The sequence below is a fragment of the Dendrobates tinctorius genome, unplaced genomic scaffold (assembly GCF_039654945.1).
Source record: "Dendrobates tinctorius isolate UK_male_01 unplaced genomic scaffold, ASM3965494v1 ptg000059l, whole genome shotgun sequence".
NCBI classification, from domain to species: Eukaryota; Metazoa; Chordata; class Amphibia; order Anura; family Dendrobatidae; genus Dendrobates; species Dendrobates tinctorius.
This window is the reverse complement of record NW_027361727.1, coordinates 18,057,952-18,077,116: the sequence shown is the minus strand read 5'-3', so window position 1 is coordinate 18,077,116 and position 19,165 is coordinate 18,057,952. Positions and strand designations below refer to the sequence as shown.

Genomic DNA, 19,165 nt, shown 5'->3' with positions numbered 1-19,165 from the left:
GAACTGAAATACAACATACAACATGCATGGCTTTTTTTTTTTTTTTTTTTGTTTTTTAACCCTGTACCCACCCTAGCTGGTAATGTTGGTTTTAGACTCTGGTTCTGCATTCGGATGTTTATTATTGTTACAGCAGCAGAAGGGTGTTGTCTCCCAAGCGGAGTTAAGTGACCGTATACAGGATGGGTGGCATTTAAACATGTGACTCCCCGCAGGAACTGGAAGAAAACTACACCCGGGCATATTCGGAGGCACTGTCCGCTTTTGGAAACGGAGCCCTGTTCGTGGAGAAGTTCATTGAAAAGCCTCGTCACATAGAGGTGCAGATACTTGGTGAGTAGTCCTGTAATGGGACTAGAGTTGCCTCAGGGTTGCGCTCGGCCTCATTCTTCCACAGCTTAGAATACAGATATATATATATATATATATATATATATATATATATATATATATATATATATGTGTGTGTGTGTCAGTGCTGGTCTTGTACACGGGACATAAACCCCAGGGTCCCAGCACAGAGCGTTCGGCCCTGAGGACATTGCTCTCTCCCAGTCACTTTCCTGCAGAGACGCCGGGCAGGGAAGAAAGCGCTGTGTCCTGCACGCTCCGTAGGTTCAGCATTTTACAGCTTATTTTATGCATAGATTTTTATTTCTTTGCTTGCCTGGAAGATCCCTTTCAGTGTTTTATGGAAGAGTTTTTCTTTTCCAGAAACAGTTTTGGAACTATTTGATCGGTTAGTGCCTAGTTTTGAAAAGCTTTCCTTCAGGATCCCCCCCCCCCCCCTAAAATTGTTTGGGAAACAAAAAAGTTGATTTGCATTGAAAAAAAAAATTTGGGAGTTTTCTTAGATTTTAGAGAGGATCCGCTTCAAAGAAACTCCCCCAAAAGAGGACCTACCCTATCAAGCTGGTTTTAACACAGTTATGGGGTGCATAATTACTCACTAGTATGGATTACCTGTCTTGGAAATGGTGCACACTTGTTCGTAGTGTCCATAAAGTGAATCTTTAAAAAGGGCCTATCAGTTGTAAAAAAGGAAAAAAAAAAGTTACTTGTAAAAATCCCTGAGCTCCATTGCAGAGATATTCACATTTGTTGCTTCTGGAGCACAGTATGTGAAATCTCCATCTTGCAGTCCACATGGGCCTTGCTTTTAGAGTTTTTTTTTCTATGGGGAGGGGGCGTGCGCTTTTACTCCTCCCTCCCAAATGATGCCAATCCCATCTTGGCAGCGTCTGAGACTGACCACCTGCTAGATCAGATGCCGTGCTATGATTGGCAGAATCTGAGGAGCGGGAGGAGCGAAGGTGCAGGCCCCCCAGAGAAGACTCTGAAGAAACGTCCAGTTGCACTACCAGCAGAGATTTCACATGCTGCGTTCCTGAAGCAACAAATGTGAATATCTCTGCAGTGGAGCGACGCAGCACAAAACGGAAAACAGCATTCGCGTCCGGGGAGAATGAGGATTTCATCAAGGTATTTAACTCCTTTTTCTTGAGCAAGTAACAGATCCTCTTTTAATACCTTTGATAGTTTCTTATGTTTACCACCCATACTCTGCAGAATGTCTATATATTGTCACATGCATTACTGTCCCAGAAAAGCACATCATTTCCCATTCATGGGGTCCTAAAGTTTGTAGATGGGTGTGCCGTTGAGTTCTCCCCATGGCCTCTGCACTTCTGACTGTATTGTGCGGAGCTTTATAATTTTGACCCCCTGTTGCTGACAAATCTCAAACTTCAAACCTTTCTTTCTTAATCAGGGGACAAACACGGTAACGTGATTCATCTTTACGAACGTGACTGTTCCATCCAGAGACGGCACCAGAAGGTGGTGGAGATTGCACCAGCTGCTCAGCTAGACCCTCAACTCCGAGACCGGCTGACCCATGATTCTGTGAAACTGGCAAAGCAGGTGAGGTTGACCGCGGTAGCGTCTGTCCGGAATATTGCAAGATGTGATGTTCGGCCACCAGTAATGCCCAACTGGCAAGACCACGGTGCCTATTGCATGGGTGGCAAACATTTTATGGTGCGACTGTCTTTATCCCAGCGTGGTGATCAGAAGTTGGGCTCGGTTATGGAGGCACCGTGCCGACATGGTGATCTGCAGCTGCTTTCGATGCTTACAGCTTGGCTGAACCGCCATTACCAGCCGAACTGCCTTTGCCGGCATTTGCACATCACGCCACTTGGCATCTCATCATTGTTTGTAGCTGTAACCTCTGCCACAGTTCTGCCACCACCGACTCCCATGTGTGAACGTGGGGTTAATCGAGTATTGCACTGTCTGAGATTTGAAAAGAAATGGCTGAACCAGTGAGCAGAACTTTTATCCCTGGTGTCCAGGTCTTGCCTCTCGTCAGAGCAACGTCTCCATGGAGTTTGCAGGTTCTCCCTGCGATTATGTTCTTGCCGTGTCGGAAGAAATGTCACGGCGCAGATCCTGCAGTGGGAATGTTGCTATTGTGTAGAATTACTACGTGATGACGCGTTGTCGTCGTCGTCATCGATCATGTTTGAGGGAGAAAACAGAACTGCAGAAGACATGTCATGAATACATTGATCCATGGGCCTACACCGATATCCTGAAAAATCCTATACCATAAGATGAAAAGTATTGGCGCCTAGATTGTCATCATCTAAATGGCCCGAAGTGCTGAAAAACAAACAAACAAGCAGCGCTTGCAATTTTCTTCTTATTAAAAATAGTCTCTGTGCTCAAGAACAAAGGGGTTTTTAATCTTATTGTTCCCAGGCAATTTGCAAGTTTACTGGCCACTGCTGCAGTCTCAGAGGTGGCTGAGCGCACTCATCGTTCATTGCCGCTGCGCCCTTATTATGCAGCAAGAGCAAATCTGTGTTGGAGAGTGCACAGTTCGTGACGAAAGTGCAACCGTGCCACGGGTCTGAACTGTCAATCATCAGGAGCACTCCGCCCCTATAGCAGAAAACCAGGAAGCAGAAGAGCAGTGGGCTCCTGTTTCCTTCAGTTCTAGTGCCCCCATGTATAGCCTCTGGTCCATTGCCCCCCCACCATGTCGTCTGCCTTTACTATCTTGTGGCAGAACTCACTGGTGCAGCGCTATCCTGTAATAGCAGCCACATTTCTTCCCTCCCAAATATTCCTCCATCTCCTGTGAGTGATGTTATTTATTGAGATGTGCAAGGAACTGCAGCAACTCGGCCACAAAGTGGAGACCTTATAACGTTAGCGATCAGGGGGCAGAAAAGTCATTAATGCTCTACTGATTCAACTGCAGAGTCCAGACCTTCCCTGGTATTAACGTCAGCAAAAACCCTGCACTCCCACCAGGAGCTTCGTGGCCAAGCATCTGCAGGCAGCCTTACGTCACCAAGCACAATGCCGACCGGCTGTGTGTAAAACCTTCACCATTGGACTCTAAAGGAAATGTGTTCTGTGCAGTCAGGACTGTGGAGGTGGAGTCAGTATAAAATGGACCAACTCTGACTTCTAAAATCTATAATAAATTGGGTACAGCGGTTGTGTTATGAAATGTCCTATAAATGTCTGTTATGTTTTGCTCCTGATCTCAGGATCTCGGCTTTTTGTTGCGATGAATCTGTGCTGCACTTTATGTACATGCTCAGTAGTGAGGCACTGCTGTAGAGTCGGGGAGATTGAGGAGTCTGAATCAGAGGTTTGACCTGAGTGCAGTGACGGATCACACGTCTCTATCTGGTGTCTGTTGGTGGTGGCTGGGTTTGGTGATGGCCAGGAGAAAGTTACCCACCTGACAGCATTGTGCCGTTTTACAGTTTGGTGGAGGAGGACTAATATGATGGACTTGTTATCAGGGGACGGCCTCGGGCTTTTACTTCCAGTGAAGGGAAATGTTAATACTTCATGCAGCCCCAACCCATGACACTTCCACCACCATGCTTGACAGTAGGCAAGAAACATTTGTCGTCGTATTCATCACCTGATTGCCGCCACTCACACTTGACACCATCTCAAGCAAATAAGTTTATCTTGGTCTCATCAGAAAGCAGGACATGGTTCCAGTAATCCCTGTTGTTAGTCTGCTTGCCTTCAGCAGGTTTGTAGGCTTTCTTGTGCATCATCTTTAGCAACTATCAGGCATAGTATCCTTTTGTACGAGACCACGCCGACGTTTGAGAGTAATCAACGCACAGTTGTAAGTGAGCTGTCAGATCATATGCAGCTTATCAAGCCACGTTATATAGTTAAAGCGCGTATTCGTGTCTTAAATTAGCTCCCCTATCTTGATCACTAAGTTTAATCTCAGATTACCTCGACGCGCGTTTCGTCGGAATACCAGCTTTTTTTTATTTTTTTTATTTTTTTTAAGGGTGTGGACTGCCACATTCTTCATCTATGTCTGCAGCCTGGCATGACTGAAAGACAGGTCAACCAATCAACACATTAGTAATTCCCAGAGAGAGAGAGATGTATGTATGTATTATAAACACATATCCTCAACAAATGTCTGTAAACCCACAAGCGATATGTTAAATTACATACTAGGATATTAAAAAAAGACACTTTTTTTTTTTTTAGAAACCTTTTATTAAATTCACAAATTGCTCCACATTAAGCAAGTGCATGGTTGGGACTAATTCTCTCAATATGAACTATAGCCCGGTATACTTAGATTATATATAACTTGGATATTAGGTTAGGCTTTATATGGGGATAGAGACTTGATTTAAAATATATTATCAGTATTTTTTTTTTTTTTTTTTGTTTTTTATTCCACATTTCCAGGGTACATTTTTGGAAATAAATATGATTACAGTATCTACCACATTCACCTATTCCATGTACCCCTTATTTTATGGGGGATGTCATAATAGACCCTACTGTACTCGTATGACATGTGTCATGGTATTTACTGTATATATCCATAATCTTAGTATAATTTTAAGAGCGTTATTTGCCATGATGACCGGTATGAGGGCGATAACGCCACATTTACCGCACCTGCGCCCCATTCACACCTGGGACCTTGAAACACTGATTGGTCACATGTGACTGTGCTACTTGTAGTCTGTGCAGGCAGGACGGGTTTGCTCAGCTCGTGATGCTGGCGAAGGTCCTTTTTTTTTTTTTTCTCAGTAAAAATGAAATAGTCTTGCCGCATTGGAATATCGCAGCTTCATCCGGATAATCCGCCGTGTTCTGATCTCTGGTGACTGCAGATATCTGTATTATTTCTAGGTTCCAGTAGGGGGCAGCAGAGACATTGGCTGTAGAGAGACACCTCCTCGCTGTTATATCACGGGTGTACGGGGAGATTTTTATATTGCGCTTGTTCTTTCGTTCCAGGCTATTTAAAGCCGCTGTGATGTAACGAGTCCCGCTTCCGGGTACTTGTATCGGAAAGTAATGAGAACTTCAGATATAAGAATGACCTTGGTGTTTGGTCGTGGTCAGTGCAGTCAATTTTCCATGCAGATTAGGGGAACATCATGGTTTCCTCTCTTCTGCGATGGACCTCGCAGGGACCATATCGGAGCGATTGTATCCCGAGCTTCCTGCAGTGTGCAGGGGACGGATCATTTCACTGTAGCCTTCGTTAGGAAGGTTCAAAGGTTTTAGGCAGGTGTGGAAAAATGCTGCAAAGTTAAGAAAGCTTCTACTAATAGAAGTGTTCATAGTTTTATTTTTATCAATACAAAAAGAAATCTAAATCCCATCGACATTTGGTGACCACGCTTTTGTTTCATCACTTCTTCTCGGTACTTGTACACAATTTCTGAAAAACTCGGCAGGAGGTTGTTCCAAACATCTTGGAGAACTGACCACTGATCTTCTGCAGATGTCGCTTGTTCAAATCCTTCTGTCTCTTCATGTGATCCCAGACAGACTGGACGATGTGAGATCAGGGCTCTGCTGGGGGCCGGATCATCACTTACAGGGCTCCTCGCTGCGGAAAAAACTTGAAGCTGATCAGATGCCTACCTGATGGTATTACATGATGGATATATCCGCATGCAGGACACAGTTTATCTTGACCAAATTCCCAACTCCGCGTGCAGTAATGTAGCCTCAAACTTGGAAGGACCCTCCACCACTGCCTCATTATACTGCTCTCCAGCTTTTTGGGAACAAGCTGCCTTCTGTTACAGCCAACTAGTTCACATTGTGACTTCTTGGTCCAGAGCACCTGCTGCCATTTTTCTAGTGTTAGTTTGTTCAGTCCCCTGTTATATTAGTCTCTTTTGCTTTGCTGCCAGTTCACACCAGAATGCTGATATAGTAAGGGAGAGGTCGTGAGACCTCCGTGTGTTTTGTACATCAGGCGTGTTGGATTTTTTAGGGTTTTTGCGTGATTGCAGACAGAGTCTTTCCTTTCCTGTCCTGTCTAGACAGTTTGGGCCCCATCATTTGCTCAGTCTAATTTCTGCCTGCATTTGTCCCTCATCTGGTCTCACCGACAATATGTTTGGGGGATATCTATTTCTTTGGGGTCTACTCCGGGGCAGTTTAGATTTCACCTTTCTTGCTTTAGGCTTAGTTAGTTCTCCGGCTGTTTCGAGGTGTCTAGGGCATCGTAGGTACGCTCCACGGCTACTGCTAGTTGTGGTGTTAGGCTTAGGGGTCTGCAATTCGCTAAGTGACCAACCTTTCTGGTTTCCTGGTGGCCTAGCCTATTCCTGCCATCCTTCTTGCTGACCTGTTCATAACAGATACCTATCCATCTTGTAATACTGTCAGGGTGGCATCAAATGAGGTCCAAATTTATTTTGCAGTTGACAATATCCCCCACATATCCAGTGCCATTAAGAACCATTTTCAGCATAAACCACGAGTAGTCCTGGAAGTGATGATCCGGCCCCCCGCAGAGCCCTGATCTCACATCATCCAGTCCCTCTGGGAACACATGAAGAGACAGAAGGATCTGCACAAGAGACATCCACGGAAGATCAGTGGTCAGTTCTCCAAGATGTTTGGAACAACCTCCTGCAGAATCCCTTCAAATCTATGTGCAAGTACATAAAGGAATTGATGAGGTTTTAGAAGGCAAAAGTTTTTTTAGACTTGATGATTTATTTTTTATCACTTAACTATATGAACAATAAAAACTTCTATTTTTTGCCCATCTACCTAATAAGAAAAATATATATATATTTACAGTACTGTACAAAATTTAACTTTTACTTTCCCAGGGAATATATCATTCCGGTCTTTATTGCCGGTAATGTTGCGCCGCGTTCTGGCAGGCTGGCGTACTGCAGCAGCGCTTGCTCTCCTTTGTATTTTAGTAAGCAAATTTGCTGCCATCTGAATCGATGATTGACCTTGACGTGACGCTTGGGCAGTAGACGTTCCTCACTCTCGAATTTACACTTAGTGCGTTCCGGTCTTTTCCTCGTAAAATCCGGAGACACGGCGAATTTAGATACTCCTACAACTCCCTTTTTTTCTTTTTTTTCTTTTATTAGAGCAATTTGTAAACACTGTTAAAAGAAATTGGCTTGGAGTCCCAGCTGCCCTCATGATGTCTTGTGGGTTTTGGAGGTAATCCAGATTGCTGAAGGTTCGGAGCCTATTTTGGCGGCTGAGAGGAGACGTCATGGGGTTGTTGCAAATATTAGAGCATATCTTGCTGCCTGCTGCGGCTTGCAATGTGCTTATCTTTTACATGGTTATCTGGCTTTACTATACGGGGAGATACTTGAGAATTTAATGTGCTTGTGACTCTGCTTGAATTGCAAATTACTTCTGCTGCGGAACGAAAGATAATACCTGGCAAGTAACGCCTAGGAGAGGTGGCCGCCCTATAAAGTCAGTCTGAGCCTTCAATGATCCTTGTGTGTGTAGAGTTGTGCCCTGATCTGGCATACAGTTTGGTCCTCTGTCACAGCTGGACCAGGACCACCTTCGCTTTTGCGCCCAGTATCCTGCATGCCTGTTGTCCTTGCTGTGCCCCACAGCTTCATTATGTCAAGGTGACATAATAAAGGGAATCTGTCATTAAGATAAAGCCACCAGCAAGCCACATATATAGGCAAGCTGGTCTGTAAAATATAAATACCTTGACACCTTTTATATCTTCTATCTGTTGCTGCATTCCTATGAAATTAGCTCATCATTTGCATATAAATTAAAATAAGTGCTTTGGCCATGACAGAGGATTTCCCGAGCCTCTGGCTCCTTAGCCTGTTTCTCTGCCCACTACCATCTTCTTTAGCTACTTAACCTAGGGGGTCAATTGCTTGTTAAGTGCTCTGTCCCGCCCAGAGCATTTAACGCCTTATTTGCATATGATTTTCAGTGGCTAATGCAGCAAAAGATTGAAATGAAAATCCATCAACACATTTTTATCACGTCTAAGACCGGCTTGCTGATATGTGTGGGTTTGATGGGGATTGATCATACAGACTTATTCCTTTTTATATGTAAGGGGTGCCTAGCATGCCAATAGCAGAAGTGAAATCTGCGCTGGTGTGGATGCCGGACCAGGACTGCATGAATCGTTTTCCTCAACTAATCGCAAAATGACTAGGGATAACTACCAAGCCACAGACTCTTCTTCTACAGGTAGCTGTTTTGTATCAGACTCTGTTTTGACACTGATGAGGAGCAAACACCCCGAAACATCAGCCTGTGGATGGGTTTCTGGCTTGATTGGCATTCATCCCTGGTCATGTTGCAAGGCTCATTAAAAAGTTGGATAGGTGGTACTTGTGAGAGTTTATTTTGCCAAAAAGCTAATTTTTATCCTCCCCCCATAGTGCATTGCCTGTAAGGCTTCATACATACCCGGACGGTCTTTTTTTAAGGAGAACTAGTACTGCCCAACGTTCACTTGCAATCTTCTAGACTTTCTTTTTTTGTGAGCTTCTGTTCTTTTCACGCAATTCCTTCTGTATTATGGCTGCTCTTGGCTGTCTTTGGGACCTAGATACTCCCGAATGTCTCCTGTACCCTCTGATCGTGGATGAACATGAATACTTGACCTCTCGGGTAGCGCCGGCGAGATTGTGTTCAATAGATTACAGACTAGTTGGAAAGTTTTGCTGGGGTGACACAGTAGTCTTGGAAATGTATGTTTCGCCAGCTGGCTGGGCTTCCCCCTCAGCTCAGAACAGCGCCCAAAAAATAAAAAAAAATCTATGCCAAGGAAATGGTAAAAGATGGGCCGTGCCGAGCATTCTGAAACAATATGAGGGCCAGAGAGTGGTTTTTGATGCTTAAGAGCTTTTGTGGTTGATTATTACAATGTCATCTGCTCTTCAGGTTTCATCTTTCTATATTGGGCGATACCCTAATTAAAAAAAAAAAAAAATCCTTTTCCTTTTGTGAGAGATGATTACACCATGCATTACCGGTATCACAAAAAGATTTGAGAACCCTTCAGATATTTGTAGTGGAGCCTCTTCTACGGAAAGGACTTTAATGATGCTGCCTGGAAGCTGGAAGTGGACTTGATGGTATTATCTACTAGAAACGTAGAATATTACACACGTGGTCTACATAAAAAGCCGTATGACATGTAATACCCGAATGGAAAAAAAGAAAACCGCAAAATGCAGTCACAGGCACCCCCCAAAAAAACCCAGACAGATCCACCTGACGGCACTTCTCATTCGGTGGACTGATGAGTTCAGTAACTTGACCTGTCGATGAGATGGATCACAATCCACAACAATGTACAGGCAGGTAGACACAAAACTTCCCCAATGGGAGACCATTACAATTGGGATACTAGTAATGTGGATATATCTCAAGCCTAGTGTGATGGCGTGATATGTTATGTGGATATCATTTTTTGTATATTCCTATTTTTCTATTTCAGTTATTTTCATGGTGTTTTTCTTATTACATTGTAAGTCTACAGCCTCACTGTATCTGTCTCTTGAAGACCCCCTGTAGTGCATTAATCCCTAAGGCCCTTTGTTCTCCTCTGGGAGGCCTGGAAACCGCCCCAACTTGTTTCAACTACCCCTGGACAAGGAAGGGGGTGGGGAGAACAGCAGCTGGACAAGTCGGTTCCGGTGTAGACAGGATCGTGTACAGACAGCACTTCAGAGAGAGAAGGACCCATTTTATCCTCTGGTGCTAGAGTTTTGGAATCTCGTTTCCCTGGACATTTTATCCTGATACTGGACTGCATTCTTATTCTGGACTATCTTATCCTTTGTGTGGTGGACTGAATATGGACCTTTTCGTATTTTTGCCTGAATAAAGGTATTGGAATTGTTCACTCTTCGATTGCTCTGTTGATTGTGTGATACCAGAGAAGGACCCCGTGACACCTAGTGTCTCCTGTTCCTCCTCTTCAGTAAGGGAATCCTCTACCTTTCTTAGCTTGCTGCCTTTGCTTCTTAGGTTTCGCCAGTCACGCCTTGTCTGCCTACAAGCACACCCTGTTCCCTTTTATTTATTTATTTTTATTATCTTTGGTGTGGCACCTATCCACCTGGTCAATGGAGAGAACTAATGAACACCCCACTTTCGCCTTGGTTGAAAGCTCACCACCATCTCTCTTTGGCTATCATGAGAACTTGGCTTCCAATTAAAAAAAAAAAAAAAAAAAAATGATGGAGACCAAAGCTTGTCTCCTGTAGTGGTCCCACGGTTAAGTGCTGGGTCTACTGTTAATTATTAAGAATATTGGATTAATACCACTGCTTCATTGTTTTGACCTTAAGTTACATAATATAGTGTAATTTTATGGAAAATGGTCAAAAGTCCTTAGGTGACTTGGATAAAGTGAGTGTATGGTAGAGAAGGGCAATATCAGGTTGAACGGGGTGCGGTAAATTTGAAGCCTTTTGTGTTCCAAGATGGTTCCTTATTGGTCCACTGTATCTTTGTGTCGTACTTCCCTTCATTTATGTCTTTTCTTGTCCCTCTGTTGATCTTGGATGTCTTCTAGCAGCTATGCTACTATGTAAGGTATAAATAATAATAAACTAGGCACTCAACTTAAGGATGATTTTTTTTATTACTTTTTAATGCAGTCAAGGCAAAACGTTTCGGCCACATTTGGCCTTTATCAATTACAGACTGAAAATCTGACAAGCGGTGGACACCACGTCCATTTCCAGTCACGTGCATACATCCAGGCCTTTTGGTATGCTAACCACCGTGGTCCCTCTCCAATAGTACCCCTCATTCATACTAAAGTAACTATACCGAGACGTGCCTCACTTAGATGCACAGGATTCCCACAAATCCTTTTCAGTCTGTAATTGATAAAGGCCAAATGTGGCCGAAACGTTTTGCTTTGACTGCATTAAAAAGTCAAAAAATTCATCCTTAAGTTGAGTGCCTAGTTTATTCTTTACTTCATGGTGTGGGATCCTACTACGGCACCTGTTTTAGTAGTGCACACTGTTCTCTTCTAGTACTATGTAAGGTGTAGGCTTCATATGTCATGACAATTATTATCGTTGACTGTGGGATGAACGAGGGAACACGTTACTATCATGGATATTTTAGTTTTATTTTTTAGTTTTTGAAACCAGTACTTAGTTGGCAATGGCAGTGTCCAGGAGTTCAAATCGGCATGTACTATGTTATGTAGGGTTTTTTTTTTTTTTTGTGGTTTTTGTACAACCTATTGTCCTATACCTCAGGTATGTGGCTATATTAATTGTCTTTCTATCAAATTTGACCTTTATTATGGCCAAAGGATTTATAAATTTTGTTTTCTATGTGGAACAAAGACTAAGGCCAGCTCTCCGGCAAATGTCGAAGCTTTATGGGCAATGATAAATAAATGGGTAGATCGTCTTTCTGCGTATGATAAACATTGCTTTTTGCCAAAAGTGAAATAAGCCGAGAGATTGGGACCAAAGTTTTGCGTTTTTGTATTTTTTTTATTGGTTGGAGAAGACTTGTATAGCGGTTCTCATGATGAAAGCTTCGAAGTCCTGAATCCTTGACGAGAGGTACCAATAATTATCTACCTGGAACATCATGCATCGTTCACATCATGAAAGCTTCTCTTTGATGTGTGGGAGAGATGCATTGTTTGTTCTGCGCTGACCTGTCACTCTGTGATGAGAGAACTGCTGGTGACATTGTGGGGGGAATGAAGACTAGAGAAGAATCGCAACGTGCCGCTACTGTTGTCTCCGTAAACAGGAGATTTAACTCTAAAACAGTTGCTTTAGGAGATGCAGGTTATACTAATGGCTCGCTGTTTCATCTGCATAACGTTGGGAGGAGAACGGTGTGAAAGAACCTTCTCGATGAGAACTTGTCTTGGAAGGAGGCCATCAAACTAGAAAATAAAGGCGTCTCGATTGTCTCGGGCTAGGTGCTTTTGCATTTAATGTGCAATTTGGGTTGTCACTAGAACCAGGCAGCATTATTTGCTCGCCAAGAAATAACCCATCACAGATGTCTGGCTCACATTGCTTAGGTTGGTGCCAGACATCTGCTCCCAATAGAACTCAATGATCACCTCACTGGGTGTGTTCACGGCCAGTCAGTTGTCCACCTCCCGACCTGAAAACGTGACAGAGCAAAGGTGGCAGCCTTCGGAATACGCCAAATGCATGTTTTATATAGACTTTGTAGACTTTAGGTTTTAGTGTCTGAGGTTCGGGATTTGCGGGAGAATGTTTGAATCGCAAGGAACGTTCACGTGTTCAGTTTTGCATGTGTGATCCAGTCTTTTACGAGGCAAGATTTATTTTTCCAGTTGCTCCTCTAAAGTAAGGGCCGGAGTGCTCAGCTTTAACTCTAGCTTGGGCAAATCGGTGCATGTGATGGTGTCTATGGGCAGGGTCTTTATCTTTACAGTAAGTGTGGGGTGGGCCTTTCTCTCATCCAGAAGTGGGTGGTAGATTGTCTTTTCAGCATGAAGAGCAAATTTTTGTGTCTACAGTAAGATGGGGTAGATCATGCCTTTGTAGAGAAAATGAGGGTGGGTATTTGTCTCTTTAAAGAAAGTGGAGGTGAATTTTTCTTTTTTGCAGGAAGCAAGGTTGGTCCCCTATCTATCTATCTATCTATCTATCTATCTATCTATCTATCTTCCTACCGAGTATAATTTTCTATATGAAGTGAGGGCATATGTTTGTTTCTCTAAAGGAAGTGGGGGGCGAGCCTTTTTTGTCTCGCTGCGGGAGGTAAGGGTGGACCTTTTTTGTCTCGCTGCGGGAGGTAAGGGTGGACCTTTTTTGTCTCGCTGCGGGAGGTAAGGGTGGACCTTTTTTGTCTCGCTGCGGGAGGTAAGGGTGGACCTTTTTTGTCTCGCTGCGGGAGGTAAGGGTGGACCTTTTTTGTCTCGCTGCGGGAGGTAAGGGTGGACCTTTTTGTCTCGCTGCGGGAGGTAAGGGTGGACCTTTTTGTCTCGCTGCGGGAGGTAAGGGTGGACCTTTTTGTCTCGCTGCGGGAGGTAAGGGTGGACCTTTTTGTCTCGCTGCGGGAGGTAAGGGTGGACCTTTTTGTCTCGCTGCGGGAGGTAAGGGTGGACCTTTTTGTCTCGCTGCGGGAGGTAAGGGAGGGCCTTTTTTTGTCTCGCTGCGGGAGGTAAGGGTGGACCTTTTTGTCTCGCTGCGGGAGGTAAGGGAGGGCCTTTTTTGTCTCGCTGTGGGAGGTAAGGGCGGGCCTTTTTTGTCTCGTTGCAGGAGGTTAGGGGCTGGTCGGGCCTTTTCTCTGTTCATGTTTTCCTCCCTTAGTTGTCATGCAAGCTTAATAGATGGGCTTTCCGTTCTGGGCAGATGACCCTTTAGACGAAAGCAGTTGATGTTAGAAAGTTTGGGAAAGGAAGTAGAAGATGAACCGCTCACAAATGGTGGATCCCGAGTTAGTGTGGGAATTTATCCTCTTGTGGGAGCATGAGAGCAGCAGGATTTTTTTATTTGCTTCTGTGTGAAGAGGCAGGCACGCTTTTAAGTTTTGCCATCATCTCTCTTCAGATTTCGTTGTAGCATCTGGGCCGTTAAAAATCTGTCCAACGAGCAAAATCTAATCTGATCTTCGTGATCGGGCTTTATAGATCTCTCCTCTCGTTGGCATGTACCAATCTCCAGACACAGTGTATTCATTTCACAATCTTAATAAAGGAGCGGTGCGCATGGCTGCCTCTCAATAAACTGTACTCCACACTTCTGTTGTCATGATCCCAACACTTAGAACTGCGCTTTCCTTTCTCACCCGATGGCTTTTCTGTGATCCCTGGAGCTGCGAGGTGCAGTCAGTGTTTCTGTAGCCGAGGCGCGTGTTTGCAGATAATTGAATGTTTTTATGCATATTTACATAGATGTATGAGAACGCCGTTTTGCCTCCTTGTCCTGTCAATCAGCCGATCCTTTACTGTATTAGTACAGTGCGAAGTAAATAATTAGTCATCTGAAGATGGCAGCGAGTGAACATTGTCTCTGCATTTTAAATGGCTTGGAATAACCCGGTAAGTGTAAAAATAGGCATATCCTCGGTATTTCTAGCTGCAAAGTGAGTGAAGTTTTATGTAAGAGGTGTGAGGGAAGGCAGACCGCGCATGGAAACCTAGAATTAAATATTGGTGGATTTTATCCCCTTTTATTTGGGGCTCCTTTATAATGATATAAATTTGTATTTAATCATCGGTTCGTAGAAGTTATTCGCCTTCCCTTGGAACAACACAACCTCTCCGCTGCTTTTCCGGTCTCTTTTTCACTATACCACACGTGACCGCTGCAGCCAATCACGTGACCGGTACTGTCTACATAGCCAGAGCAGCTGAGACCAGTGATTGGCTGCAGCAGTCCAGTCCGCTGTAGTCTTGACATCGCCTCTATAGACAGTAAAGAAAAACGGGCGGTGGCAGAGAGGCTGCGCTGGATCGGGAGAAGGTGCCCATGATTAAATAAGTCATTTAAAGGGGTTGTCCATGAGATAGATATATTTTAACAGTAGATGTTAGGACAATGAGTGAGCTTTAAGTTTGCCTTTATTTTAGGGACATGTTCATGTGGTTGTATAGAAGTACCCATACACATTAGACTAAAGATGGCTGTACCCTCTAGAGTCCAATCTGGATATTGGATGAATTCCAGTGGCCTAGCCTGTGCCCTGAAGTTCTGTGCTTCACATACAGAGGTGCACACATTGCTATACGGTAATTTCTTAGCCAAATACCTCACACTCAGTAATAGGAGGAAACGTGGAATGTTGGGATCTGCTGAGGCCGCTTTCACACTTCAGGCTTTCGGTATCCGGCATGGGGCGGCGAAAAACCGGACTACCGGATCCGGCCGCATACGCAGACACCGGATCCTTCTTTCTGCCGGATATATTCCTGGCAGAGAAGGTTTCCGGGCATGCGCAGTGCGAAAAACCGGTCCGGCGTTGGGGAAAAAACGTTGCATGCAACATTTTTTCCAGACGCCGGACCGGCTATTTTCTCCGGATCCGGAAATAAATGGACGCACCGCATTGCCATCTGGCGCAATACGGCAGCAATGATACAGCACGTGGAAAAAGCCGTATCTGGTCGTAACAGCCTGACTGCTTTTATGATGCGGTAACCATCTCCTTGTTTCTATCTAAAGGTCAGTTGTGAAGGATGGAGTCCAAGTCCCGGATGAAAAAGTGAAATAAAATGTATTGTGCCATGTAAAAGGTAACAACGTATCGACCTATCAAAAAGGTCTTCATCAAGTACTTGATAAAGACCTTTTTGATAGGTCGAAACGTTGTTGGTTTATTCTGCCGTATAAAATGTTTGTTTTACTTTTTCACCCGGTATTTGGACACAGTCTTCCACTGCTTACTGGATTAACGTTTAGGTGAGTTACTTGGAGCTTTCGACTTTGCGTCTGTTGGTAGAGTGTTGCTGGTTGCTTTCTTCATTCCTGTAATGTCTAGCAAACGGTAGTAGAGTGGGTTCCCACATAAAGGGGTTGATCTTATTGCTGATCTAACCTCAGGATTGGTCATCAATATCAGAGAAACACGCCTCGCCTTCGACAGTGTACAGAGCACTGTTGTTCCGGTTCGCCTGTATACATCTGGCTGTTGTCGGAGCTGGTAACAGTTGATTGGTGAGGGCGCTAGATCTCGGAACCCCATCGTTATGATTTTGAGTACCTGTTATAGGGATAACAATGTAGTGGACAAGCGCTTTAGATGGGTTGTGTCAGATTTCTTTGTATATATGGATTTTTTTTTTTTTTATAAAATCTCAATGACTAATTTGGAAAATCTTCCATTCTGGCGGTCCGACCGGTCTTTGTTAGCCGCCCTGTAGTAGTGATGCTCCAACTACTCATACGTGACTGCTGCTATTGCTCATCTTAGTGGTCGCGTGCCAACCGTTTTACCCAATATTCTTGAGGCCAGTGATTGAATGTAGTAGTCATGGGTGCGTAGGTAGATCTTCGTTACCACTTCAGCACAGTCTCCGACGAGCAGAAGTTATTCCTTCACGTCAGCCATTTTAAAAACAATTTTGACAATCTTTTAGCTTTGGTGGAATGTTATGTGAAACGAAGTGAAAATTCCCATTGAACTAGAGAAAAAAAAATTAGTGTTTTGATATGGAAAATTTTCCAGAGTTCTTTTGGGAGTGGAGATGAAAAAGTGGAGCATCTCTTTTCCCCTAATTTTATTTTAGACACTTACACCTTCTTTGAACGTTTTACAAAAAATAATTGTGCAATTTTTGGATCAAAATCTTACATGAATTGAGGCATTTGAAAGAAAAAGTATATGACCTGTTTGTCAAGTTGTGCCGTACCCTGCCTGGTGGGTCTCTGCTATATTCTGTTCCTATTGGCTAGATGTGCCATCACCCAAATGGTTTTCAAACTGCTCGCTCCTCAATCTGTATAATCCGAGCCAGGAGATCTTCTTACCTGCTGATTTGTGGTGGATTCCATACCGGACGGTTTGGATTATGTGGATCTATTCTACTCCTTTTTATGTCTTGCCATTTGATGGCAAGTCCGCACCTCTGAGTCTGAATCTGTATCTCTACAAGCAGCCCAACATTTTTCTTCCACTTGCAAATTTATGGACGTTGACCAATTTTGGAACTAAATCTTTATACGATGAGGCATTCGAAAGAGAATGTACCATTTTGGACAACCCATAAATTCATTAACTATGCCCAACAATTATTCACTTTGGCAAAGGTGACAACCACAGAAATTAAAAATTCTATTTTTGTGTCGCATTGGAAAGACAAAAAACCCTTTGGGTGGTCTCCAAGCAGTTTGGCAGTTCACGATAATGATCTACGAACAGATGCGTCAAAAGTGGAAAATATCCCGTCATCTGTCGATCTACATAACCCAATTACGCTTCAGCTTACAGTGACTCAAAACACGAAGCCGATCATACATCTGAGGAGTAATAATATTTTCTAGGCCAGTCCAAGGCTTTCTTGAAAGCAATCAGGATGTGAAATGAGGAATTCGCACAAATGTCTACCGATGTGACGGAATTAATGCAGTTCTGTAAACAGCGATGGAAAAGTGCGATAGCAAATTATTGGAGGAGTTTGATTGCAATTATAGCTTCTAAAGGTGATGAAACCGGTTATTAAGTTACGTGTGAGACTTGTTGGATTACTTTTCTCCTTAACCCTTAAAGCTGTTTGAAAAATTAGTTTGTTTTTTTTGCACCTCTGGTGGCCAAGAACATGAAGAAGTTTCTGAACTGACTAATTTTAAAAATGGTGTACATTTGGAGTAGGGTTTGTGGCGAGGTTGATGCCGAGGTGTCCACCAATTGTTCGGCGTTCTTAATTCACGAAGAAGAATGTGCTTTTTAACGATTCAGGAGTGTTTGCTCCAACATGACATCAAGACCGTCAAGAATCGCTGGCCTTGAAGAATAGGGGACTAAGGGCCGGTCTTGATGCGGTGGTGTTCTGGAGTCAGATGATCCTGATTCATGAAGTGCCGTATTGGGAGTGCCGGACAAGCAGCGTACAACTTGGTGTGAGTCTCGCCACAAACCCTACTCCATCTCCAGTCCGTACTGGGTAAGATTTATGGCGTAGTGAAAGCCACCTCTTGTTGTGCCCTCTCCCCGACACATACGCTCATTTCGTTGTAGCGGGCAAAAACAAGAGCACCAAAAAAATTTCTGTAACAAAACCGCCAAGCCAAAGATTAAAGCTTTAAAAATCTAATTTTATACAACTTAATCGTCATTACAAATAGGTCTAATAAGGAGGAAAAAAACGAAATCGGGGATCACAGTCCAAACCAAAGCAAAAGATCCATAGCAACCAATATTGCGTATAAATCCCAGTGTTGAACCATTAGAGCTGAGCAAGATGATGTTAAGTCATACAGTATATACATAGAAGGTGCAAATGGGTCTAAAGTGACGTGCTAATCTGTATCAAATAACATGCTTGCCCATAGTTGGGGAAGGACTGGATGGACCCACCACAGCTGCCCGACGCGTGTTTCGCATGTGGCTTTCTCAAGGGAAGGTGCAGATTTAATGCTGTCGTGTCATATCTATATACCAGCTATAATGGTTCAGCACTGGGATTTATACACAGGACCCAGTAGGTTTGGATTTCCTTTTCCCTTAATAATAAAGACCTTCGTTTATAAACTGTATTTTGTGTTATATTTGTCTAATATTTACATTTGTTTTGTGATCAGAAACATTTAAGTGTGACAAACATGCAAAAGAATAGGAAACCAGGAAGCTGGCAAACACTCTTTCACACAACTGTAGTTTGCTAGGTAACGGAGTTTTCTCAGATTCTTCAATAATCAGAAAACTAACCCCACTCGCACCAGTGATTGCCAGGCTTCGGCTTCATGTGCATCCTGGTTCAACCCTGCTAATGTCATCTAGTCCACTAAAAACGACTTCTCTGTTTTTAAATTGCTCTTATGCATTCATTCGAGTAAGACTATCATTCTATCGATTATCGCTCGTCATGCAGTTCCATCCTGCGCCAGTGGTTATTCCCATGACGCCCTTGATGGTGCTGATCCAACAGGTTCTTGAATTTAGCTTTCCTATAAAAATAAAAGTGGGTACAAAGTCCTTTGTTTTGTCAGTCATTGCTTCGTGTTGGTGGATGCTGAACCCTGAGCCCTACTTGCTTATCCCTCAAAAGTATTTTGATATACAGTAGCTTTTCTTCTTCTTGTTGACTTGAGCTCTAGATAAGTTGGTTTTCTGCCACCTTGTTTTCCTGAGCGTTTACTCTCAAGTTGTTGTGGTCGTTGGGTTTGGTTCTCCGAGTAAA

At 43.6% G+C, this 19,165-nt stretch overlaps 1 protein-coding gene across 2 annotated transcripts in view; it reads left to right on the top strand.

Moving 5' to 3' along the window:
* Positions 1 to 19,165, top strand: part of PC (pyruvate carboxylase) — a 342,511-nt gene that overhangs the window by 55,836 nt on the left and 267,510 nt on the right. For both annotated transcript variants that reach the window (XM_073578487.1, XM_073578486.1), the window contains exons 6-7: positions 216 to 333; positions 1,772 to 1,923. In XM_073578487.1, the coding sequence (XP_073434588.1) occupies positions 216 to 333; positions 1,772 to 1,923 (270 nt within the window). The remainder of the gene's footprint in view (positions 1 to 215; positions 334 to 1,771; positions 1,924 to 19,165) is intronic.